Source organism: Pseudochaenichthys georgianus, chromosome 3 (genome assembly GCF_902827115.2).
Source record: "Pseudochaenichthys georgianus chromosome 3, fPseGeo1.2, whole genome shotgun sequence".
In the NCBI taxonomy this organism is placed as follows: Eukaryota; Metazoa; Chordata; class Actinopteri; order Perciformes; family Channichthyidae; genus Pseudochaenichthys; species Pseudochaenichthys georgianus.
The window spans coordinates 40,747,162-40,773,140 of NC_047505.1; the positions used below are offsets into that span (position 1 = coordinate 40,747,162).

Below are 25,979 nucleotides of genomic sequence, written 5' to 3' on the forward strand. Positions count from 1 at the left end.
AAACACTATGTTTTAAATGTGGCTATTTTAGTTTATACTGATCCTTTACAAGATGCTTACATCTGTTCAAGATACACAAAATCAACTGTTTTCTTACTTATGGTAAGTAAGTAACCATAATCCTTATGGTTTCATAATCATTATTCATGTCATGTCAGGTATTTACTTTTTTTGGTTGAGATTTCTACACAGAATAAGAGATAGTGTGTTTTTCATGCGACAGCAGTGATCTATCCCTCAACAGAACAAACTGGAAGACTTTGAAGCAGCAACTTTTATGTCAGTTTGCCCGTTGCGACAGCACTAATTGCCCTGCAATTTTCAAAACCCTGCTTCAAAAACAAAACGCCTGCAGAGGGACACGTTTACAGCCAGCCGATTAAACACGACTTCATCTTTAATGACCAGCCATTCAAACCAGGGCTTCATTTGATTCAGTTTGAATCAATAACATTTATTACAATGGGGAACAGTGGTTGGAACAAATGCTCTGTGTTCTGTGTGCAGTGGGAAAGTGCACAATAAAACTAGTTATAGACTTAGATGAAAAGTTGATGAAGAGGGAATGATTTGAATGTTTTTACCATTTCAGTGCACATCCATATTTCAGCCATGTAGAATGTATGCATATCCTGAGGGGTTAATTTGACACATACGTTTTAAAAAGATGGATATGTATTAAAATACAATTACCTTCATCTTTGATCACCAACCAGTCAAACTGTGGCTCCAGGTCAAAGTCGGAGAAGAGGAGATGAATGCGGGTGCCAGGTTCAGAGATTATCAGCCACACACAGTTCAAGTTGTTCCCATACTCCTCTGGGTAGTTTGGGGACAACAAAGTCCCCGATGGAGCCGTGAAGTTGAAGAAACATGAGACTACAAACAGCAAGGAGAGAAGGAAGAACGGCAGGATGGAAACAAGTTAGGTTGAGAGGTAAGAATGAAAGCAAAAAGGCTAGATGGATATAGGCACAAAGTAAGAAAGAATAAAGGATCATTTAAACTTAGAACAAAAGAGGAAAAGATGTACATATCTGTATAAACTGTGTGTACTTACAGATACAAGTGGGTTTATTGCCAGACCACTGGTTGTTGTGCTGGCATGTTATGCTCTTCTCTCCCACAAGTTCAAAGGCCGCCTGGCAAATGAAGGTCAAAACGTCTCCATGTTGGAAGCGATCACCGTTACGGCGACCGAATGCCGGCACCCCGGGATCCCCACAGCCGCCCCGTTCGATCTCTGTAACACACGACAAGGGCAGCCATGTTTTTATACTGATAATGAATGTCAACATGCGACATGATGACATTCAGATAAGCGGGTTGTTTTGGGATGTTGGGCTAAATGGAAATAAGATGCATACATTGATTTAATGATGGCTAAGAGTCAAATCCTGAATATTTTTGTATGGGGTGTTAACAATATTGTAGCTATGTTCATCCTGACATAAAATGGTGATTCAATGACATCGATGTCAGTATATTATGATATTCTTACCACCTTCTTTAGCTTTGTGTTTAGGGTAAAGATGAATCAGTCGACAGCCTGTTAACAGACCCTTCTATTAATGTCTGAACTCAAAGGCCATATTTAAAAATCACACAATAGCTACTTTCTTAAAGACAGCTGGCAGCAGTCCTAATTGTTAACAGGTTGACGAATGCTAAGTAGCTAAAGGTCTTAAAATAAGGACTGTCAGCAGAAAGAATGGTGAACATGCCAAGGGTCTCCTTTTTTACATTGCTGTGTTGCTATGTGAAATGTAATACAACCTATGAGAAATGAATGTTATTACCCATCTCACAGCTAATTGTCAACAGTGTAATTATAGTGTAGTTGAGCTTTAATTGTGAAGGGCAAAACAAAGAGTTGAGGCACACAAATAGATGCAAACACACGCAATGATCCATGGTACGCTTGTTAAGAAACCAGCAGGATGTAAAGATTGCAGAGAGCAACACTGGTGTTTGTGGCATCGTATAGAATATGACTGCCTCCCATACACAGAGGTTTATCTTTCTTCCTTTTCAAATTGGTTCTGTCCTTTCCCACTGAGCTCAATTCTTATCGCTCCCGCTCCTTCGAATCTGATTCAATACTCTCTGCTTTATTGGCATGAGTGTCACATTAGCAGTACTGCCAAACTGGCCTGCAATCATATTCTATTCATTTTGTCACTCTTCTTTTATCCTTACGTCCCTTAATAGCAGTGTGGTTTTATTCACTGCTGTCCCCTTTCTCCTCTCCTTTAAAACTTGACATTCTACCAGACGTCTGTCATCTTGTAACACATGCTCCACCATGCTTCTGAATTCGCTTTGGGCAAATACATTTCAAGGTGAGCAGTGTGTGTGGGGGGTGTGTGTGTGTGTGTGTGTGTGTGTGTGTGTGTGTGTGTGTGTTCTACACTTGTTCTACTATCTGTTGGGATGTAAGTACACCCGCAAGAATAGAAAACTCAAAGAGGTGGCAGGTGTGTGTTTCCATTTGTGTGAGTGTGTGTGTATGTGTGTGTGTGTGTGTGTGTGTGTGTGTGTGTGTGTGTGTGTGAGTGTGAGTGTGAGTGTGTATGTGTGTGTGTGTGTGTGTGTGTGTGTGTGTGTGTGTGTGTGTGTGTGTGTGTGTGTGTGTGTGTGGACTAGCATTACTATACTTGTGGGGACCTACATCTGTTTACATAGTCACGTGTGGGGACTCGCCGCCCTTATGGGGACAAATTGGAGGTCCCCATAAGGGGGATCATTAATTTTAGGATGACGACTTGGTTAGGTTTAGGATTAGGGTAAGGTTAAGGTTAAGGGTAAGGGTTAGGCATGTGGTGATTATGGTTAAGGTTAGGATAAGTCTCTAGAAAATGCATGTAAGTCAATGTAATGTCCCCTGAAGTGATGTATACATGGTGTGTGTGTGTGTGTGTGTGTGTGTGTGTGTGTGTGTGTGTGTGTGTGTGTGTGTGTGTGTGTGTGTGTGTGTGTGTGTGTGTGTGTGTGTGTGTGTGTGTGTGTGTGTGTGTGTGTGTGTGTGTGTGTGGCCAAGAGCTCTTTGTCACACAATTGACGAGTGTCAGGATAGATATCACATGCTTACCCCTGGTAAGCCTGTCCTTATGTTAGTACCCACTTCTTGAGCTCACTATTTTGCCTTTTTTTTTATCCTTCTTTTTGTAATATTCTGTCATTTTCAATTCCTTCAAAGTTTAAGAGTTTTACTGATATGCAAAAGACAGATTTATAACTCAATACAACATTGTATACTTCTGTTTATTTTCCTTTCTAAATCTACTTATTTGAGAATTCATTATTGATAAAGTAAAATAAACATAAAAACACAGAGGGTAACATGTATGAAATAACAACAAAAAACAAGGGATTTAGATTTAGATCCATTGTTTGTTTGTAGCCTATATTTAACCGGTGAAAGCCCCTTGAGATCAAAAGATCTCTTTTTCAAGGGTGACCTGCAGGACATTAGTTACACATGTAACATAAAAACAACAGAACAACAATAAGGATGACATACAACATAATGTACAGGGTACAGTTTACAAAACTCTATTTACAGTGACAGGTACCATGAGTATCAAACAGCATGTCACCCAGCCGAGTTTTAAAATGATGCAGGGGAACCAAAGTGCTCAGTTTTAAACAGGTTTACAGACTGTTCCAATTTAGTGGAGCTGCACATCTAAAAGCTTTCTTCCCTAAGACAGTCCGAGCACTTAATAAAACCACATCATGAGATCTCAGGCAATACGTACTTTCAATTTGTCGAGAGATCAGAGAGCAGATATAAAAAGGTAGTTTACCCAACATGGCTTTGTCGATGAACGTGTACCAATGACTGAGCCTCCGTACAGTTAGTGAAGGCAGACCTGCCTTGGCATACACGGTACAGTGATGAGTGAGTGCTTTACAGTTAGTAACAAATCTCAGAGCACTGTGATAGGTGGCATCTAACTTTTCCAGGCAATGGGCAGGTGCATTCATATATATCAAATCACCATAGAGCACAGGTAAAAAGGTCACAGTGACTAGCCTTTTCTTGGCCTCAAGCGAGAAACAGGACTTGTTTCTAAAAAAGAAGCCTAGTCTAACCCTCAGCTTTTTAAGCAGATTAATGACCTGAGGTTTAAAAGTAAGACAATCATCAAGCCAGATACCAAGGTATGTATAACAGGTAACCACTTTGAGTACTTGTCCTTGCATATAGTTGGGTCTAGAACCTCAATTCCGTGACCATTCTTCTGCTAAGATGTTTTGACACTTGATTTGACATCATTGGACCTTTTATAAAAAATATAGACCCAAGGTCCCTCCAAAAAATCCCGGCAATTTTTGCTAGAGGGCCAAATCCAAGATGGCTGCTCGCGCCATCTTAAAAAATTAACTTTTGAACCAGAGCGCCTAGAGTCATGTGTAAATGCACTTTTTGGGGTAAGTCGGCCACAAGGATTCAATTTCTGACATCAGTTTGGTGCGATGACATCGTTCGGACCCACAAATCCAAGATGGCCACCATCCGGTCGAGAAAATATACACGTTTTGAACGGGAACATGCAGGATCACGAGGTACCGGTCACGGCAGTAGAACAAGCACTCACTGTTATAAACTGAAGTATATATATGTACTATATATGGGGGCGGAGCTTCCTACAGGCGATATAGGCGTTTGCCTAGAGCGCCACCCAGAGGGGGGTGCCACAAATAAAAAAAAAATTTAAAAAAAAGTTTGCTTGGCACAGTTTTGGCTCTATATCTGCAACCATTATTTAAAAAAAAATAATAATAATCTAACATAAGGGAAAATGAGCCAAAAATCTAAAATGGTCGGTCGGTCTAAGAGCCTCAGCTTTAAGTGTTCACAGTCAGAACATGCTAGAGCGCTGTGCATTGATGGGTATCTGTCAAGTGTTTTTAAAATTGAGCGTTGAGGAAAGAAAGACTAACGTTAGAGAACTGTGAAGAGGCAAAAGCCATCGGGGCGCAGTATAAAAACAGAAGAAAAGAAGAAGAAGAGAAACGTGCCAAGTTGAAAGGTAGGCTATGCCATTTTGATTGTATTGTCAACATTAGCGAATGGATCATGTAATCTTGCTAGTTAGCCAAGCCAACGTTAGCTAGCCAGCGTTTGTTATTACCATTCAGTAGAAACTGTCATAAGGCTATTTTTGTTGTGTCATGAAATAGAAATATTAGTAATAATAACAATGTTAGTTTTGGTGTAGCGAGCTACACGTTAAGTTTACCTCAGAAAGCAGATTGACTATCCGAGTCAAAAATTTGCCAAATTCAACCCTGTCATAATGTGCGCTAACGTTAGCTAACTAGCTCAGTGGTTCTCAACTCCAGTCCTGTTGAATGTTTTCGTTCCAACCCAGAACTAACACATCTGATTCAACTGTTCTAATAAGATAGTCATAGCTCTTGATTAGTTGAATCAGACCTGTCAGGCTGTCCAAATGCTTACTAACTAAATAATAGCTACATTTAACAAATGGAAATTATTCTTAATTTCTTATCTGCCCCCATATCAATATCTAATACGTAGGCCTACTTGTGTTTCTTATAGGGATTCATGAGTATGCCGCACGATATGGATCATAGCTTGTGACAATGTCCAACATTCCGTGTATCCTGCAGTGTGGAAGGGTTTGCAGCAAAGCCACCGATGCCATTACCTCAATTGAAAAATGGGACACTCTAAAGAACAATACAGAGTTATGGAGCGGTCTTGACAAGTTCGGAGACGTCCATACATCCATCGACTGGGATACAGGTCCCGTCGGACACTGTGTCCATGATACATGTAGGTTGACCTTATGCAATGCCACAAAACTGGAACAGGCCAACAACAGACAGAAAAAACGAGTTGTCGATGAATGCCAAGCTCAGTCTTCGTCTACGTCTGACATTAGTTCCACAGCTGCAACTCCATCTTTCAAGCGGCTGCGATCTAGTCTAGGGCTGATACACGATAAAAATAAATGTGTGTGGTGTTGTAAGACGGAGTCGGCAAAACATCCAGAATCAAAGTTGGTCCTGATTTCGTACGATCATGCATGGGCAGCGTTCAAGAGCCATACGGTGGCTCTGGAAGATGAACTAATGCGCGACAGAATCAACTGTCTGATCAATTATGCAGCTGATCAGCCGTATGCACTTGAGATCAGATATCATCACAAATGCTGGTTTAAATATGTTCGTAACTACCAGAGAATGAGTGAAGATGACAAACTTCCCCACATGCACAATGTCACTCTCCGTGAAGCTCAGACAATTTTCTTTGATAACATCAGAACAGTTATCTTTGATGAACATGAACTAAGGTCACTGCAGAGCCTCCTCAGAGATTACAGCTCTATCGTTTCTCGGTATGGATTCCCAACATCTGGAGTCAAGTCATCCTACATCAAAGATATCCTGACCCGGGAGTTTAAGGACAAGATCGGCTTCCACTCTCGCCCTCAGAGAAACCAGAGCGACCTAGTCTATGACACGTCTGGGAGCGGTTCATATGTCGAAGCAGCGATCTCCTCTATTGGTGTCAGCAGTGAGCAACTGGTGCAAAATGTGGCTGCGCGGCTCAGAGATGATGTCAAGTCCATCAAACTCGTCCCATGGCCTCCACGAGTCGAGGAGCTAGAGGAGGAGGAGGAACTCCCGCCTCTCGTTTTGCAGTTGCTATCGGCTTTGCAGGGGAAGCATGGGGTAGATCTGTCTCCAAGCACACTTTCTCTCACCTCTCTCATCACACAGTACATTATAAAGCGACCCACCACTACCGCCATCAATGCCACCGTCACCCTTCACGGATTGACTCGTAGCAAGGAGCTTGTTGATTCGTACTACAAGCTGGGCATGGGGATCAGTTACCCGAACGTGCTTCTGCTACGTGATGTTTGGACAATGCATGACCTTGAGCGGTGCTCGGTCTGTCCGGCAGAGATCGCTGAAGGGGAACCAAGCATCAGTATCATCGACAATGACGATTTTCGGAACGATACATTGACAGGAGGAGGTACTTCACACCGCTGTAATTGGATGTTTCTGCAACGCGAAGAACGTCTTGTACATAAGCATGAGGCAAACACCCAGGATGAGCAACCGCGGATCAAACATGCCAAGACTGTCTCGGACGTGCTGACTGAGAAGGCCTCTGAGATGCAAACGGTTATGCCATATAGGACCGTCAAGCGTGGCGAGCCTCCGATCCGTCCTAAGCCTACTACTGTCTCATCGAGTACTGAGCCTCAGCGCCAGCGAAGCATTATTCATGCCCTTGCACGTGCTGATGTGAATGGTGACCGCCCTGTTGCAGCCGAACAGAATATCCCTTCGTACAACGGGTTTCACGCTGGATTGAATATGTGGCAGGACAAAAGCAAGGCTTATTTTCATACATCTTACAATCAACCGCCCGACAAGTCAGTTGTGAAGGACGTCATGGACAAGCTGGTTACCATCATCGCAACTAAGCACATGCCCTTTGTCTTCTTAGTTGGAGATCATCCCGTGTATGTCCTCATCACCCTGCTCAAGGCCGAAAACCCAAGCAAATTCAGTGCCATTGTACCTTTTCTTGGTCCCTTCCATACACAGTGTGTGATGATGAGTGCCATCTACAAGCGGTACAAAGGTAGTGAACTAGGTGAAGTACTTGTCGCGGCTGGAGTTATTGCCGATGGCTCCGTCGATCGTGCACTGAAAGGCAAACATTATAAGAGGGGGCTACGCTGCTTGCAACTCATGTACGAGGCCCTTATGTGTCAGCTGATGAAGGAGAACCTCGGGCCCGACCTGGCTGATGAGACGAGGGAGAACCTTGACATTCTGAGAGATACGAGTCAATCCGAGGAATCCCGCGCTGATGCTCATGTGGCACTAGAGAATGATGCTGACCTCAAGAGCCTTGTCACCAACATGTTCACCCACGTTGAGGCCAGTGACATGGCAAACTACTGGAGGGATTTCCTGTCCATGACAGACGCGCTCATGCAGAATGTACATGCGGTCCATATATGCAACTGGGATGAGTATGTGAGCTCTCTGCGTGCGATGCTGCCATGGATGGTAGCTTACGACAACAATAGATATGGGAAGTGGCTGCCAGACTTTTGGGCGATGTTGACAGCTCTCCCTGCAGATCAGGTTGCGTTCCTTCGTACTGACTTCACCCAGTCCATCACAGGCAACCCCTATTCCAACATGGCCTGGGACATGTGGATCGAATGCACCATGAACAAGGGTAGCTAAATGAAGTCTGGTTGGCTCTCTATCCTACAGAATGAGAAGCAGCTGCTGGTGCACTCCAGAAATGTGAACAATGTGGCCCAGATCCGGGCAGCTCACAATGCCCTTGCAAACCGAAAAAAGACAAAGAGGAAGCACACGGAATGCGGCCCCAAACGGATGCGAGAAGATGAGCAGTGTGTGCAAGACCTGGTTGAATGCATGCATGAGTTTGACACCTTCCCGTTTGATACGGCCTCAACCACCCTCCGTACCTTGCAGTTGGCCATGCCCGCCTCTGATGAGCTCGTTGCAGACTTCAACTCAGCCCATGCCGCAGGGGAGAAGAAATTGACCCACTTTTTGGAAGAACGGGTATTCAATAAGAATACCTCTCTTCATGCACCCGTCCCTCTGTGCAAACGATTGACGTTTGCGAAGGCGTTAAGCAAGGAGAAGCCATCAGATGAACTCAAGGTGAAAGCTGCAGAAATGGAGCGAAGCGCCCTCAAGGCAATGATAAACCTGGTTGAGGGCAGTCAACTTGTGAACCTCCCAGAGTTGCTCGAACATCGTATTGTCGAGGAGTGTGTGCCATTATTTAACTCCAACGGCACCTTCAGAAAGACACAGAAGAGCATGCTCGTGCAGAAGCTCTCTCTGGAATCTGTAGATCTGCAGGAATCATACATCGCTCTTGTGGACATGGGCATGATCTGGAGGATGGCAACTCCATCAGCAGAGGATCGGCGGACGCAAGATGGCAACCCATACAAGTGGTCGGACTATGTCCACAAGCTATCATCTATTATCCTTGCACGCCATCATAATGCTCACCGTATCATATGTGTGAACGACCCGTACGACACAGCATACTCGACGAAGGATGACGAGCGAGACCTGAGGGTACAGGGAAACACACATGTGCCCAACACCTACATGAAATTGGGTGACGCATTCCCCACTGCCAGAATGTTCAAGACGCTGCTGTGTAGCTCCAGCAACAAGGGGCGGCTGCAGAAAATGATATGCAGCTACCTGACCGATCTTGCACAGAGTGTTGATGTGGAGATTGTCTACTCTGTCGGCTCCCACTGTACCAACTTATCAACCCAACAACCGATGCAGAACTACAGCTTTGACCAGTCTGAGGCTGACACTGTCCTGTTCTCCACCTATGTAGTTTTGCGCGAGTCAGGCTACAGTGGTCCAGTTGTCATCGATGCCACTGATACTGATGTATATGTTGCGGCAGCACTTATCTCACAGCAGCTGCCAGGTATGCTCTGTATCAAGAGGAAGCAGGAAACGGTACGCTGCTGTGACATGGCAACTGACATGATGGCCGACTGTATTGTGCAGCTGCATTGTATGACAGGCTGTGATGCAAACTCAGGCTTTTACGGCAAAGGTAAGAAGTCTGTGTATGACCAGGTGGCGAAGAACCCTGTTGCCCGACAACAGCTCTCGCGATGTGGAGATAACCTTGCCCTGACAGAGGAGGTGCTGGAGCAGCTCTTTGCCTTCACACGTAGCATCATCTACGGTGACAACAAGAGCAAAACCATGGCTGAGGCCCGTGCTGCTAAATGGAGGACCATCAAAAAGAAATCCTTCATCCGTCTCCCTCCGGATGCCGACAGCTTGCGTCAACATTGCCTCCGTGCCAACTACCTGGCGTATCTGGTGCGCCATCCATCGCTAAAGCACCATCCCTCACCAATCGGACATGGTTGGGAGCTGGTTGGTGGTTGCTGTCGCCCTGTACGTCACACGCGACCCGCACTCCCGATGCATCTACCTGCACCAAGGCCAAGGCGATTCATCGGAATCGGAGGATTCAGAATGTAGCGAGGCAGGGTGCTCTGATTCAGACTGATACGGACTCTCAGTGTCATATTGATAAATAAAAAAAAAAGCAGAATTGTGTTTCATTTGTGTTATTGTTCAAAACTTGCCATTTCTCGAGGCAGCATTTTTGCGTTATTACATGTTGTTTGAAGTGTTCTCATTTGCTAACTAGTCAAGTTACAGCTAATAAAAGTATTTTATTTGAAGGTTAAGTAGTTGTATATCTTGTCATACATTCTTATTTCATGGTAAAATATTAATATGCAGATTATTTGCTTATAAGTCGATCAGTACTCAAAACGTGTGTAATTTCTCGACCGGGTGGCGGCCATCTTGGATTTGTGGGTCCGAACGATGTCATAGCGCCAAACTGATGTCAGAAATGGAATCCTTGTGGTCGACTTACCCCAAAAAGTGCATTTACACATGACTCTAGGCGCTCTGGTTCAAAAGTTAATTTTTTAAGATGGCGCGAGCAGCCATCTTGGATTTGGCCCTCTAGCAAAAATTGAGGGGATTTTTGGGAGGGACCTTGGGTCTATATTTTTTATAAAAGGTCCAATGATGTCAAATCAAGTGTCAAAACATCTTAGCAGAAGAATGGTCACGGAATTGAGGTTCTAGACCCAACTAATAGTAACAATATCCAAAGCAGTGTCTGTAGTCTTTTTAGCTTTAGAAAAGACCATTACCTTGGTTTTATCAACATTTAAAAGAAGCTTAAGCTCAGCGAGCTGAGTCTGAATAATGTTAAAAACAGCCTGTAACTTAACACCAGCCTCCTTAATGGAGGGACCTGCACAGAACATCACGGTATCATCCGCATAAAAATGTAAAGTAGCTTCATCCACATTTTCACCTAAACTGTTGATATATATATATATATATATCTATCAACCACTCAGAAGACAGCCCATCTATTATTTGCAAGACACAGAATGTGGTTTCAGTTCGTGCCAGCGATATGTAAATCAACTTGCAGAGGATGGAAATGCAGAGGGAAGTACAGAAAGTATCAATCCTTGTGAGCAATTCACACTCAAAAGTTTTTGGGATACAATTCTCATACTTTCTTTTGTTGGTTTATCTAACTGCTTTTATAGAACTTCTGTAAACAATACATTATTCATGCATCTTTATTGCATGCATTTTGAGGTTGATTTCCCCATCTTCAAAACCAAGTCAAAGTCCAGATTTTAAATCTGCAGTTATGCAACAAGGTATCCAGATGCTGTTTTCCTAAAGTACAAATTATACTTATACTTCAAATTCTACAGAATAATCTTTAAGACATCAATTGCTAATTTGTAGTCCTTTGACAAGTTAAAAAATAATTACATTATTTATATCGTTACTCATTTTACAGCCAATTGCCATCCACCTGAAACTTGGCAGTAGCGTTTGACTGAAAGCTTTAATTATCATCATGGGCTGTGTGTGTTTAGGATATTAACTCACTCTCTAATTACTCTCTCTCTGTCAAACATGCATATACAGACACAGAAACGCACACAGCTGCAGTGATTGACGAGTGTAGCATGACAGAATCGCGTTTTCCTGCAGGGCTGAAACCCTACGAGCCCTCAGGGGGGGAACTGATCAAAGAGTGTAACTTGGTGACATTATATGATGTGACAGCATCATATATATATGCAAGGACACACACACAAAACACACCAAAGGCGGATGTTCAGTTATCCCGGGGAAAAGATCGTCTAGAGGTTATTAACTACTTTTAGTACTTTGTTTGTTTCCTATTTTCTTAGTTTCATAATGTGATATGTGTCATTGTCTTGAAATCAATATCACATAACAGTGTATTGGACCTCTTAACCCAAGTTGTAAATAGGTAAAAGACCCTAAATCTTAACCTCATGTTGATCCAATGAAATGTGTAAGCTGCGTAACTGTCAAACATCACCTGCGTACAGTTTAAGGCAGTTTCTGCAGCTTCACTGTGCTGAATCCCCCTCACAGTCACTGACCCTGGCACCTCTGTCAGCAGCATCATTTAATCAAACATAGCTAAGCAGAACCAAGAGCACAACCTTCATCCCTCCACCATTCATGCTCACCTCCTCTCTCACACTTCTGTGATCTCTCCGAGTTTATTTCTTCTCACTCAACTTTGTATTCCATTTCCTACTGTCCCACTCCGTCCAACTCCTGTTGTCCTTTGTCCTCTGCCTCTATGCATAATGAATTGCTTTTCTCTCTACCTTTCTTACTCTTTGACTCTGGTTAATCAAATTTAGTTTGGTTCCATTTAGTTCAATTCGATTTAAGGAGCTGTCATGGTGAGATGCAGAAGGTAATCAAATATATAAATATTATAAAAGGATTGCACTCTAAGTAATAAATATTTAGAGGAACATATATATATATCTCTCCCTCTCACCTTCACTCACTGTGACTGTCACCATCTTTATCTCTCTATCAGTGTCAGCTTTGGTATATTATGAAAAATAACCAAGCAAAACGATCAACTGATTGACTCATAATTCATTTATTACCTTCTTGTAATGCAGAGTCACACACACACACACACACACACACACACACACACACACACACACACACACACACACACACACACACACACACACACACACACACACACACACACACACACACACACACACACACACACACACACACACACACACACACACACACACACACACACACACACACACACACACACACACACACACATGTATACACAAGGACAGACAACAGCAGTTGTGTTCACCCCGTCAGCAAAGCCATGACTTTCACACTCCATTATGTGAGAGTATGCATCTTGTTTGTGCATGTCAGTGTGTGTGTATGTGTGTGTGTGTGTGTGTGTGTGTGTGTGTGTGTGTGTGTGTGTGCGTGTGTGTGTGTGTGTGTGCGCGTGTGTGTGTGTGTGTGTGTGTGTGTGTGTGTGTGTGTCAGATACAGAGGGAAAGAAAAGAGTGGTTTAAAAGCTGTGCATTCATTACAATGGAGGTCTTACCTTCGAAATGTGCCTTGAATCCCGCAGAGCCGATTGTATCATCTGACTGCAGGTGTAGCCACATCTGATTGGACAAGCTAACGATGAGGTCAGGGATACTGGAACCAGTAAGTCTACACACAAATACACACTGTTAATAAGCATTACAGGTTAATCGCTTTCCACTTAAAAGCGAGACTAACTTATCTTTAAATTGATTTATTTATGATTGGTGTACAGCATTGTTTATGCACACATATAATTCCCTTTGTAGCCCATTTAGTTAAAAATAGAACATCAAATGATTGTAGATATTCAATATACACACATGTTCCTGACTTCCTGCACATTATTGTTCATTGGTCTTCAATTCTTCTTCTGATTGCCACCATTAATGTGTGTCAATATTACTATATTATAAGACAGAACACATGGTGGTGCTTACACAAAGAGTACCCTCCGAGTGTCTCCTATCTTCCCTCCATCTCCCACAGTAAGTGTGTCGTATCCTCTTTCCAGGTCAAACTCTTCAAATGACATCTTTATCACCTGGAAAAACAAAAGGAAAGCAAGCACAGAAACAGTTATAGATACAGACAATGAGCACATGTGAGAATAGATCAAAGCAAAAAGGAAGACAACAAAAGAGAGAGTTTTTTATAAATGCCTGCAGGTATGGCCTCTTGCTGATTCACCCTCACAATTTCCAGCAATAGAAACTCATGATTATATCACTGGGGACAGGTGAAAGCTTAGAATTGAAATGGGAATTCTGTTTGACAAACTACTTCCTCTCGAGAAATTAAAGTGCTACATGAAGATAAGGGCTGCATGTTAATAACACTAAATTAATCATAGTATTCTGTAAACAAAGAAATATACTTTTAGAAAAGATAGGCAGGCTCTGCCAACCTCATGACCTCATGGCTAATTAAGTCTGATTCATTCCATGAAGTCATTTGTAATTACAGCAGAGAGGAAAGTCACTTCAGAGGTACGGACAGTCCTAGAGAGTAATGTTCTTCTCAATTACCTTCAGGAGTGAAACAATACTGCAGTAACATATGTTCTGTAGTACTGTACTGTATATTATATTGTAAATGTGAATTTGAAAAAAAAAGGTACATTGAGAAAAAAAAAAAAACTACGAGTTGTTGGAAGATGTTTTCCTCGTAGCAGGAGGCAACAAATGTTGGAGAAATACTGAAACACTGCTCTAAAAATATGTGAGTAATGATAAATCAGAGAGAGGGAGAGACAAGCGTTGTTCTTGGCTGTGACCATCCTCTAATTTAATGAAAGCTGCTTTGCCAAAGGTATACCAATTAATTTGACAGTGACGTATTGATATTTCTAAAATAATCCATCTTTAATGCAAGAGGGCAGAGAGAAGGAACAGAACTCCAAAACAGAAAGCAGCATTGCTTTTATTTGGCAGAATCCTCTGTTATATTCATAGTTAAACACATCTCTTCAGGGAGCCATGTCTGGTGCACCCTGCAACACATCATTCTGCTGTTGAACACTGAGAAAGTAGGTGTTTAATGCCTTACTTGCAGGCACGTTTGTGGCTGTAGTTTCATGCATACAGCACTGGGTCATCAATCTACTGTGCCCTCTAAAATGCTGTAATACTGGTCTTCTATTATTTGCTGCTTGTCCATTATTTATTAGCTCTTGATCATTTCCCTGACAGAATGGGAGATGGCATATTTCCGCCGTGTTCAGAAAACCTGCTGGTCTCGTTCAGGCAGTCTCTGGTGTATTGAGCACTAATATGAACCATGAACATGTGATGTTGTGGATGAGAATCCATCACATGGCAAATCACACCAGAGTGAGGAAAAACCCTACCGCAGGTAATACGGATGTACAAATCATTTAAATAGGCATAAACAGCTGTGCATAGCTAAGCCTTTGGCTGTGCTTTGTCAAAATAAAATTGGATAGCAAATGTTCAAATAATGTAAAAGGATATGGAGTCCTCTAAGGGATTTACTGCAATCATGACAGGAATGGCAAAGAAGCCACGGTAACTGGAGAGATCGGTACTCACAGGTTTGACTGTATTCATAAAACACACACAATCTCTAAAACAGTGCAAAATGATAAAACTAAAGGGTTATCATTACAATAAAAATAGCATGTTTATTTTTTAGATCAGCAACTTATGTTCAAGATGCAACTCAATAAATGTGAGGCTCATACTTGTAGAAAGCTTCTTTATATCTTATTATACACTACAGTGTGAAGCCTCTGGCAATGTTTATTGTTTCTAAAATGGAAGGTTAATCCATAGGTTAATCCAATGTGTCGGTGTCACTTTGAAATGATTACTGATAATCCATCATATTTATGGCAATAAGCCTAGTTTTCAGTTTTCAGAGCGTAACATAGCTTTCGGTTTGGGCAAGTTGCGTGCGCATCACTCTCATTCCTCAATGGCAGCGCCTACTCAATGGTAACGTGTAGGTGGATTTAGGAACTTCCCTCTCGATTCTATTGGCTCTAACGGTTCAAAAGAGGTGTCAATCATCCAAACCGACCGAGGGGGGCCATATGGCAAATCCACCTAAATGACCCCAGAAGTGGGGTTTTTTTCTAAACCTCTCTAAAAAGTTTTTTTTTCTGCAATTAATCTAAGCTCATAAAACATAAAAATGAAACAAAGAAAAGTAAAGATAAGGTGTTGATGTTGCAAGCCATGTTTGTTTGTTTGTGTCAGTTGATGTAAAAAGCGTACAGCAGCTGCAACCTGTGCTCATAAAGAAATAGAGTTAAGTAGAGCACAGTCAGAAACAGACAATCTGCACCAACACATGTCTTGACTCTGAGGGTGTGTGTGTGTGTGTGTGTGTGTGTGTGTGCGTGCGTGCGTGCGTGCGTGCGTGCGTGTGTGTGTGTGTGTGTGTGTGTGTGTGTGTGTGTGTGTGGAGAAGTGTCTCAGGTATATAGAATAATGTTCAGGTACGCCGGTTTCACTGTGTTTAAGCGCAGTTTGTCTGTGTGTATGTGCCTAAATGTTTCCATCTCTATGTATAAGTTAAGTTTGTATATGTGTGTGTCTAGACAGTGAAGGCAGATAGTGGCAGCAGACTTAAGGGAAGGAACTGAAGCGTTATCACACTAAGGTCATTAGCAAGAAGCTCAGTGCTGTTCAATAGATCCAAACGGGCCCATTTAGAAAGACATTAGGAGCAGCCTGCAACCCCAAACTACATTCAATTAGCTTCTTCATTTCCTAAAGCAAGAGATAAACTACAGATGAATGAAGAAAGTAAGCAGATGCAACTGAAAGAAAAAGGAAAGAATAATCTAGTCTTAACATATCTTCAAATGCAACAAAGAGTGTAAACTTTGTTTATTGCTCCTAATTGACAAATATGCAAATTATCATATACAGTACCTCTACTCCTAAAATGAAGTACATAAATAAATAAAAATACAGCAATGAAGGAGTGAACTCAAATGATGCTTAGTAAAAGAACAATTTCCATTTACTGGTGAAAACTGCAGTATGCCAAAACTGGAATAAGCACATTTTCTAAAACAATGAGTGATTCAATTGAAGAGACTTTCTTAATTCAGAGAAGATTAATTAACCAATACTGTTATCCTCTAATTACATTTGGACTAAGGGTTCTCGTAAATCTAGCTCCGCCTCTACAGTACATACTCCTCATAAAGGGTGCTAATTAGTACAGAATTTGCCAGATGCCCCTCGCAGTGTGTATTCAGTGTTTCCTAACCTTATACAAAATAAGATATGGTAAATGTTAAAAGGACTGCCTTTATATAGCGCCCCTCAAAGCACATATACACGTCAGCATTCACACACATTCATAGAGGCTGCCATACAAAGTGCAGCCTGTCAGAGAGACTAACGTGCACACACTGATGGCCATGCCATCGGGAGCAATTTAGCATTAACTATCTTCTAGCCCAAGGACACATCGACATGTTGACTGCAGGGGCTGGAGGTTGAACCATTGTACTACTGATTGGAGAACAACCATCTACCTCTTGAGCTATTTCTTTGTATAAATGCGTTTAATTTCATGGTATTATTGAGTTCCTGCAGTATTTATAGGTATTTCGGGAGAGAGGTTTCTCATGTTCACTCCAAATGTGGACAGTACAGGAAAAAGCAGTGGATCTGTCTAAAGGTGGATGCTCTTTGAAGGGATAAGTGAAGCATTATCACTTTAAAGTCATTATCAAGCGGCTAAGCAGCTAAGAACAGCTCAATAGGCCATTTAAACATTGTTAAGAGCACTGTGCAATCCAAACCTACAGTGAAATACTTTCTGTCTGTCAACCAGTTAAGTTGTAGTGGCCTGATTTGTAGGGTCTCTCCAGGGCATGATCACAGCCGGAGAGAAACTGATAGTAATCTCGCTCCCACTCTGATCTTTAATTCACAGCAGATCTGTATTTGGCAGTCAAGTTAACAATCTGAGGCAGATTCTGCTTTACGTTGTATGCCTGATGATCTTGCCCTCAATGTTGTTAGCTTACATCAAAATATTGCAGGAGAACACACACTTCTAATAGGGTGGACTTGTTTTTGAATATCCTTGTTGATCCAAGGCTTCAGCAGTGCTGAGTCACTGCAAAGCAGAAACAGTAGGGAGACATTATCGCACAAATACAAAACCATAAATGTATCCATCCATCAATCTAAATCAAGATCAAGTTTTTTAAATAATAATGAAAGAACAATATTTGTCCAGACAAGCAGGAAACAGTTCATTGTTGTGCTGAAAGGCACTTCAGCAGGTCAGAAGCTTCTCTGCATTGTTATTTACACCTGGGACCTCTGGTCAGAGGGCAGCTTCCCCACCATACTAACAATGCTGTCGTGCTGCTATAGGTTCCCCTTAAAAATAAGATTTGATTTGGACCCTGTTAAAATGTCAACAGTGGCTGCACTTCTCATGAATTACATTCAGTCAGCCATTTCAACCACAAACTAAGCTGAGGTGACCCCTGTGCGTGTGGGTAAAGGATTCATTTCAATCTCTGTGGCAGCGACACCCACAGTCCTGTTAATAAAGGATGTAGAAAACTATGAAAACATAACTCGAACAGTCAGTATTTTCTCTCCGGATTGGATTAACCTCACAACTGACCCACTCTAAATGTAACAACAAATAAAAATCAACATTTTTCTTTGAAACATTCGAGGTATTTCCTTGGTAAAGATTTGGAAGACAAGACAACTTGCCATCGTTGTACATTATTTTCCAACAAAATAAAACTTTCACAAATTGCCTCACTTGAAACAGAAGCAGGGATGGAGTATAGTAAATCCCCACACAGGCATAAACCTTTGAGCATGATAGAAGTTGAATCAAAATGAAAAAGAAAATATTTTGAAGCCAGACTGCACATCTTTAGAAGTAGGTTACGCTAACTGACATTAGAGGTAACTTATTTAAACATTAAAGAACCTGTAACTCATACGACGTGACATCACTAAACCACACATCACTGATGGTTATAAACTTGGATGATATAACACTGAGGATGCTAGACTGACACGGGAGGAACAACCACAATCTTCATCTTCATGTTTCATTCTATTTGTCACTTCCTGTCCACATTGATAGTGTCACACTTATGACCACACCTTATGATACCACTATTTCAGTGACATTTAGGGTCCTAACTTGGATGTGTTTAGGGAAGACAAGCTCGATTCAGCTGCAGGCCCAATGGAATTCAGGCTATAGCAAGTTTATTTTACAAATATATTGTGCCACTAAAGCTTGATGCTGGGTCTAAGATAAAGTGTCAAGAAAAAGTAGAAACTATGTACTGAAGTGACCCCTTGGCACATGCAGTACAGAGAGGGAACAGCTGTCCTGAAAGCAGTGTACAATAATTCCCCTGCTGAGATTCTGCAGCTATGTTGGGTCATTGGTGAGCTGCCACAATTTCAGTTTGGGGACTTTTTTCCAATAGATTACTTTAAGCCTTTTACCAAATAAACAAGTATAGGATCACCTGAAATCCTGCTTGAGGAGAACACCTGCAGCTCACCCTTAAGGCCTGGGAAAGGGATTTTCAAAAGAGTCAATGGGTAAATAAAACACACTGCCTGTACTAAAGGATTTATCAAGTACTCTATGTATTATTATTATACATTTTTGTAATCCTACATTTATTTTATTAGTATCATTTATTTGATAATCTAATCTGAATTTTAGAGGTACCTCTTTTGCTCATTGCAGCTGAAGAGTGTTTTAAATCTTCTTTACAGTGCACTGCATCTTGCAACAACAGTTTCTTTAACAATGGCTACAGAGCGAGCAGGGGCAGAGCGAGGGACACACACAGGATGCTGCATACAAGCCTCTGTTTATTCAATAGATCAGCGGTGTTAACGACATAGTTAACCAGCACAAAGAGGTGACTGCTGCAGCTCGATATGCATAGAGGTCCACGTCCAATGCCACAACATTAGCTAGCTTGGCTGTAGGGTTAACTCATTAACCGACTGTCTTATTTCTTATTTGACTAATTGTCATGTGGATGGTTCCCATGGTCTACTGCCACGCTCTCATTATTGTGGCGTACATTTGCTGCACTCTGCATAAAGGCTTTAAGCATTGATTCTCGTTTTATTTTTTTCCAAGATCTTGCGGACCAGGATCTGTCCCAGTAAGGACTGACCTGCGGGCAGAGAGCAACATATACAGATGACCGACAATCACTAAGATAAAATAGATATACAACTATCCAATGACAGTATACCTGATCTGCATGTCTTTGTTCTGGGTAAGGAAAAAGAAGAATGACTGAATTCCTTCAAATGTTGCTAAAAGTGACTTATCTCCTCTCAAGTGGTTTTTGTTTTTTTTACTATCATGCCTCTTGACTTTCTATGTCAATGTTTTTGAGGTTTGTTGCTTTGTACCGTTATATACTTTGACAAGTGAGTTTCCGTGTGGGACAAATAAAGTACCAGTCAATTTAATAATAGTCTGGCTGGGATGCCGGCCTGCTGGCTGTACCCTCAGAGTACCCAGATGTGCCATGTTTATGCAGCAATCCTGCCCCGAGGTGACCTCTGCTTTAAGTGCTAAGGAAGTAAATGGCGGCTGCCTGGTGAAATAACTCCCTAGTCGAGGGAGCTACGGCACCTTTGAGTGCTGTTGACCTGTTCGCTGGACAGTTTAGGAAAATTAACTGCAAACTAGGTTTGAGCAGCAGCTGTGTGACAGCCCTCTTGAAACTGCATTATAATCGATAAAGTGATTCGGCAGAAAACTACCTAACATCAGCAGTCTGTGGGTTGAGAAATGTACTTTGAGAATTCTGGATTCAAGCAGATGCCTTGCTTCACATTCCAGCTCCAGAATAAATGTATTTCACATGGTGACATTGGGACATGCATGCATCAAATGGACAGCCTGGTGAGGTAGAAAGGTGCAAGGTTCAGGGATGAGAGCCAAAGACAGAGTGAATGATGGCCATTCAGCCTGCCAAATTACAGAATAGCAAAAAGCCTTGAATTGAGATAATGTCCTAATTAGGCAGCTACTGGTGAATGTTTTTCCATTACCACGGACACTGATGGTTATTTACTCTGCACTTTACTGATGCATTTGCTCAGTATATGAGATCAACATCCTCACCCAGCTATGTATGTTGTACAATGGGCAGTGATTCAGAATGTAGACAGTATCTAATTGTAGCAACAATGGAGTCCTACCACTACAGTACATCCAAATATTCAGTGTTAGAGTACATATTAAAAAGGTAGTTGTTAGTCTTAAGCTACAGTAACACTTACGGTACGTCCACACAGCAGCTTTTCAAAAATCTTGAAAATCTTGGAGCTGGGCGTGTCTGACAGCTTGGGGATTTTTTGCGACCAACAACCAATCACATGAATCTCCCGCCCCCGACATACTTTATATAAATTCCCCAAACAGGTGAAAACCTACCAGTTTCACCCACTGTCTCTGCCACCTCCCTCCATGCCTGGTTCCTCCGGGTTTGTATCCCGTTAATAGTTCTGATCGTAAAGAACCGGGTGATTTGCTACCGTAATTTCTCGTTTGGAATATGAGGAAATGGTTCTGGTTCTCCCTGCTTACACGTGGTTTGATTGGCTAGCGCTTCTACTGTCAGATTTGCATAAACGTGTTTGATTGGCTGACGCTTCCAGCTCAGCTTCAAAAGTTGAACATTGCTCAACTTTTGAATCCTGGAAATCTTCGCTTCGCTCACCCACAATGCAGTTCGGCGAAAAGCGAGGCAAAGTGACGTCATCCCCATTCAAAGTCAATGGGCAGAGAAGCGTTGTAAGCGGTGGAAGATTCGTCTAAAGCTGCTGTGTGGACGTACCGTTACGTAGAGAGGACACATCAAGCAGTAAAGAGTCATATCATATTGAAACTTCTGTTGTGTGGCTTAGTGCATTATTTTGGTCTGTAACAACAACACTGTGCTCCCTAACAAAACTGCTTGATCTCCAAGAGAGGCAACACAACTACGAATAGGCCCAAACAGGAGACAACACTAAGGTAATCACACAGGGTTTAAAGGTGGGGTAGGTAATTTTGGAGAAACCAGCTCGAGATTGCTAGAATTTGAAAATACACAACCGGAAAAAATCTGCCACTTCCTTACAGAGCCCATCCTCCAACACGCACGAACGCGCACATGACCAATGAGGGCACGAGATAAGTTTGTGCACAGATGGAAGGCTGACAGGCAGGTAAGCCATCGTGCTTTTTACAGTACTACGGCTTCCACAGATGACATTTTTTTATGGATTTTTTGTCAAAGCACTGAAGATATTCATTGCTATCGGGATGTTCAGAGCATTCCATGGAATATAACAAAAAGTGTATCTCAAGCTGGTTTCTCAAACGTACCTACCCCACCTTTAAGTAACCCCCACTGAACTCAACTTATTTGGAAAATAACAATAAATACAACTTTTTGTAGTTCGCAGATCAACCTTCCCTGTTCAACTTTACCTACAGATCATGAAGAAGTGTATTTAAAGCTGTATTAACTGTATTGCTAAAAATGTTAAATAAGATCAATTTAAAGGTCGGATCAAAAACAACAAAAAAATTATAAGGAGTGATAGTTTTCATGTTTTTAGCTGATAGACTCAAGCTGAAAAATGTGACCTTGTTTTTGGTTATCTGATTATGATAATGAGGTCAACATTGAGTATTGTGTCTGGATCCTGTAACAGCTTGCATGGTTTTGCAGTCATGTTGTAAAATGAGGCTGGACCTCAGCATATTGTGGTTAAGGACTTTATCGGTCTTTATTGGCAACACTTTCTGTATCGAGTCAAATTTAACAGAACTTGATAGAATGTCACCGAATGTGTCCTGCCAACAATGAAGTGATGATGATGATCCATGCATGAAAATGACCCAACGTCCAATACCATAATATCACCCGCACACACACACACTCTAATATGTATTCATTAGGAAAAAGACAGCGATGATTAGAGGCCTAATGGGCATGTGTGATGATGCGTTTAAGGGTGTATGTGTGAGAGCAGTCAGGCATGGTTCAGACTTGAACAAAATAATGATCTGTTTCATACTGATGAATCAAATGATTGACATTCACAAAAACATTGCCAAGTCCTTTTTTCTGCTCAACAACCAAGTTTTTCCTCTCTACTAGCTGAAAGTTGACGGTTTACCCGACAACATATTGTTCACAAGCTCTGGCAGTTAGCAATTAATCTGGCAGACAGAAAACACACAGTCAATATTCATAAAACCACACACAACCAGGTACCTGTTCACTAAAGTACACAAATGACAACACAGGCACACACACATAGAAGCATTCAAAGCACATCCACAGCATTTGAAGACAGGCTGTCAGACCATTACAAACTGTATTGATTGTGCTGCTTTTATTCAGAACTTAACAGAATGACAACAGACTCGCACGCAGCCAGCACTTATTGACATTTGTGCAGGTAAGCTACACAAAGACTAAACAAAAAGGCATACACACTTCGATAAAAACATTTGTCTCTGTCTCAATTGTGTACAGCATGTTATTGATGAAAGAAGTCATCTGGAATAATAGTCAGTCAGAGGCAAGGGAGAGAAGAAGGAGAGGAGACAATGGGTCTGAGATTCCGAGAAAAAAAGAAAGGTCTAAATAAATCACAGCTATTCATTTTTATTCACTTATTTGAAATATCTTCTTGTATCTCCCTGGGTTGCTCTGCACTTTCTCTCAAACTGACCAGAAAAGGCCATAACAAAATAACTATGAAGAAAGATCATTTTAAGTGGAAATATGTATTTTTACTAAAGGAAGATATGCTTATTAGAGTTTGACTAAAAACAAGTTAAGGCCCTTTAAAACAGATGCTTGTCCAAATAAAGAGATCATAAAGATGGAGATGCTGATTAAGTATTTAAAAACAATTCCTAGACATTAAAGGTAGGGTAGGTAAGAATGGAGAAACCTGCTCGAGTAAACTAGAATTTGAAAGTACACAACCGGAAAAATCTGCGCCTTCCTTCAGACTTCCTTACAGAGCCCCTCCTCCAACACACACAAATGCGCACATGACCAATGAGGGCACGAGATAAGTTTGTGCACAGATGGAAGGCTGACAGGCAGGTAGGCCATCCAGTTATTTGCCGCGGGCCGAGGCAAAAAGTGTTTCTGAAGTGAATTACCTACCCCACCTTTAAGGACATTCCTAGACACTAGATTTGAGATCTTTGAGAAAACATCTCAGTTTAGGTTTATTGTTTTTTATTATAAACTTTCTATTTTGATCTTTTAAGAAATGTGATTTGGACAAAATCCATGTCAAGTGAAAAGTAGAAATATGTAGAAAATAATATAACAATAACCAATATTAAGAAATAAACAATGGATTGGTCAAATCTACAAACAGTAGAAAGAAATACTAAACTATTTTTGTTTTCTTTGTATTTATTCAAATCATAATTACAAAGGCTTAAAGGTAATGTAAAAAATCCATACTGTTTTGTTGTTCACTGATCTACTGTGAACATTTTAAATGTTGTAGTATATAAGTGGTAATAAGAAATAATATCAAAATTCTTGGTTGCTTTCTTCTCAATAAAGAGTGCAGGCTGACATGTCAAGGTGCATTCACCGCATTTGGCATCCTTTAAAGTGCTACTTGGTTTAAAGAACATTATCACTGGCAACAAGGTATGTCAATGTCAAAACTCTTCAAGTAACCTTAAGCATTTACCTAAAAAAACATAAACAATGTACATTTGTGTGGACTTTCTAAAGCTATTTATCTTACATTTGAAACCTCTGTGAACCGTAAAGTGGTGGAATAAGAAGGATTACACCTTATACATTCATTTGTTGTCAAAGGAGAATATCAGTAAAGCTATACAATTGTTCAACATATAGTGTATATAGTGCATGCATTGTAAAATGGATTGGGCATTTTATTCAATGTGCCATTAATTTAGATTATAAATTATCCATTATTTCCTATTCCACTCTACTCCAGTCTAGTCCCTATCCTCTTGTTTGCCTGTGTCCTTGTCTCTCCCTCTGTGGATGTAGATAGTGACATTCTGCAAATGCCAGCAGCTGTAGTAGCTGATAATCTGTCATTATAGCACATTCTTAAAGTGCTCTAAAACCTCAAGCATGTTAAACGTGTACACACACACACACACACACACACACACACACACACACACACACACACACACACACACACACACACACACACACACACACACACACACACACACACACACACACACACACACACACACACACACACACACACACACACACACACACAAAACAGATAAAATGCATTCCATCTGTCATAAGCTAGGCGAATCTATTATACTCTATTGTAATTTTTCTTAAACCCCTTGTAACACACATACACTCACAGAGGCACACACACACTTATCTCAAATCAAGCACTACCAATAATAATATATTATGACAAAGTGGTCATGATGGCAAAAAAGCAATGGTGTCAATTTTAAAGAGTTACCTGTGGCTATGATTTTCTGGAAGACAAAGGCTACACGTCTAATGTCACTTCCAAATGTTTTTTAAAGATGCAGACAAGTAATGTCCGGCAATTATGCGGCATGGAAAAATCAAATCTCCACCTGTGCAGAGACATGAGACTCATGGTTAGATAAATCTACTCTACACTCTGGTGAAACTTGGTCACAGCTGCATGTTGCCATGTCTCTCTATCAAGGTCAGAGAGACACAGAAGAGAGCACAAAATCCCATTTCGTTTTCTCTCTACTCAATTTTATCTCAGCATTTCTCCATCCTACTCACTCAGAGGCTCTGAGGTGAGTATACTCCATTTCCATCCATCTTTAGAGAAAACCTCAATGCCACATGTCAAGTACCTGCTTGGACATTCACACTTTGTTCCCTTTGCTCTCTTCCTGGTGCTCACTTGTTAATAGTGATGGGGCTATCTGAACATTCAGCCCAATTTTCCCCCTCTACTTTTCCACTCTCTTTTTCTCTGTAGTTTTCAGCTAGCTCAGTGCCATCTTGCTTGACTTATGCTTTGCGCTTTCTCTACTTTCAGCTTCTTCAAACTTAACATTTTAGGCAAATCAAATTGAAAAGAGGAAAAAAGATGATATAAGGAGAAAGTAGATGAGTGGTGAGCAGAGCAGAGGGAGAGAGTTGAAGTAAAGTGGAGAATAAAGGATGGAGATGTGAGGCAAGCAGAAGTAAAGACCAGAGAGCAGGAAGTGGGCAAGAGGAGAAGAAGTTCAGATAGTGTATATGATGACACATGAAGACTAAACATAACACCTTGAGCTAAACTGCAGACAGAGACATTTGAGTTATGTACCTCAGGTATATGAATCATTTATATCTTTAAGACAACTAATCAACAACAAAGTTC

At 41.3% G+C, this 25,979-nt stretch overlaps 1 protein-coding gene across 1 annotated transcript in view; it reads right to left on the minus strand.

Moving 5' to 3' along the window:
- The window catches only part of LOC117442575 (CUB and sushi domain-containing protein 1-like), a 260,136-nt gene that overhangs the window by 170,212 nt on the left and 63,945 nt on the right, over window positions 1-25,979 (minus strand). Inside the window, exons 9-12 of the mRNA XM_034078545.2 lie at window positions 13,509-13,612; window positions 13,085-13,197; window positions 1,061-1,243; window positions 694-879 (exon numbers count right to left, since the gene is read on the minus strand). Of these exons, the coding sequence (XP_033934436.1) occupies window positions 694-879; window positions 1,061-1,243; window positions 13,085-13,197; window positions 13,509-13,612 (586 nt within the window). The remainder of the gene's footprint in view (window positions 1-693; window positions 880-1,060; window positions 1,244-13,084; window positions 13,198-13,508; window positions 13,613-25,979) is intronic.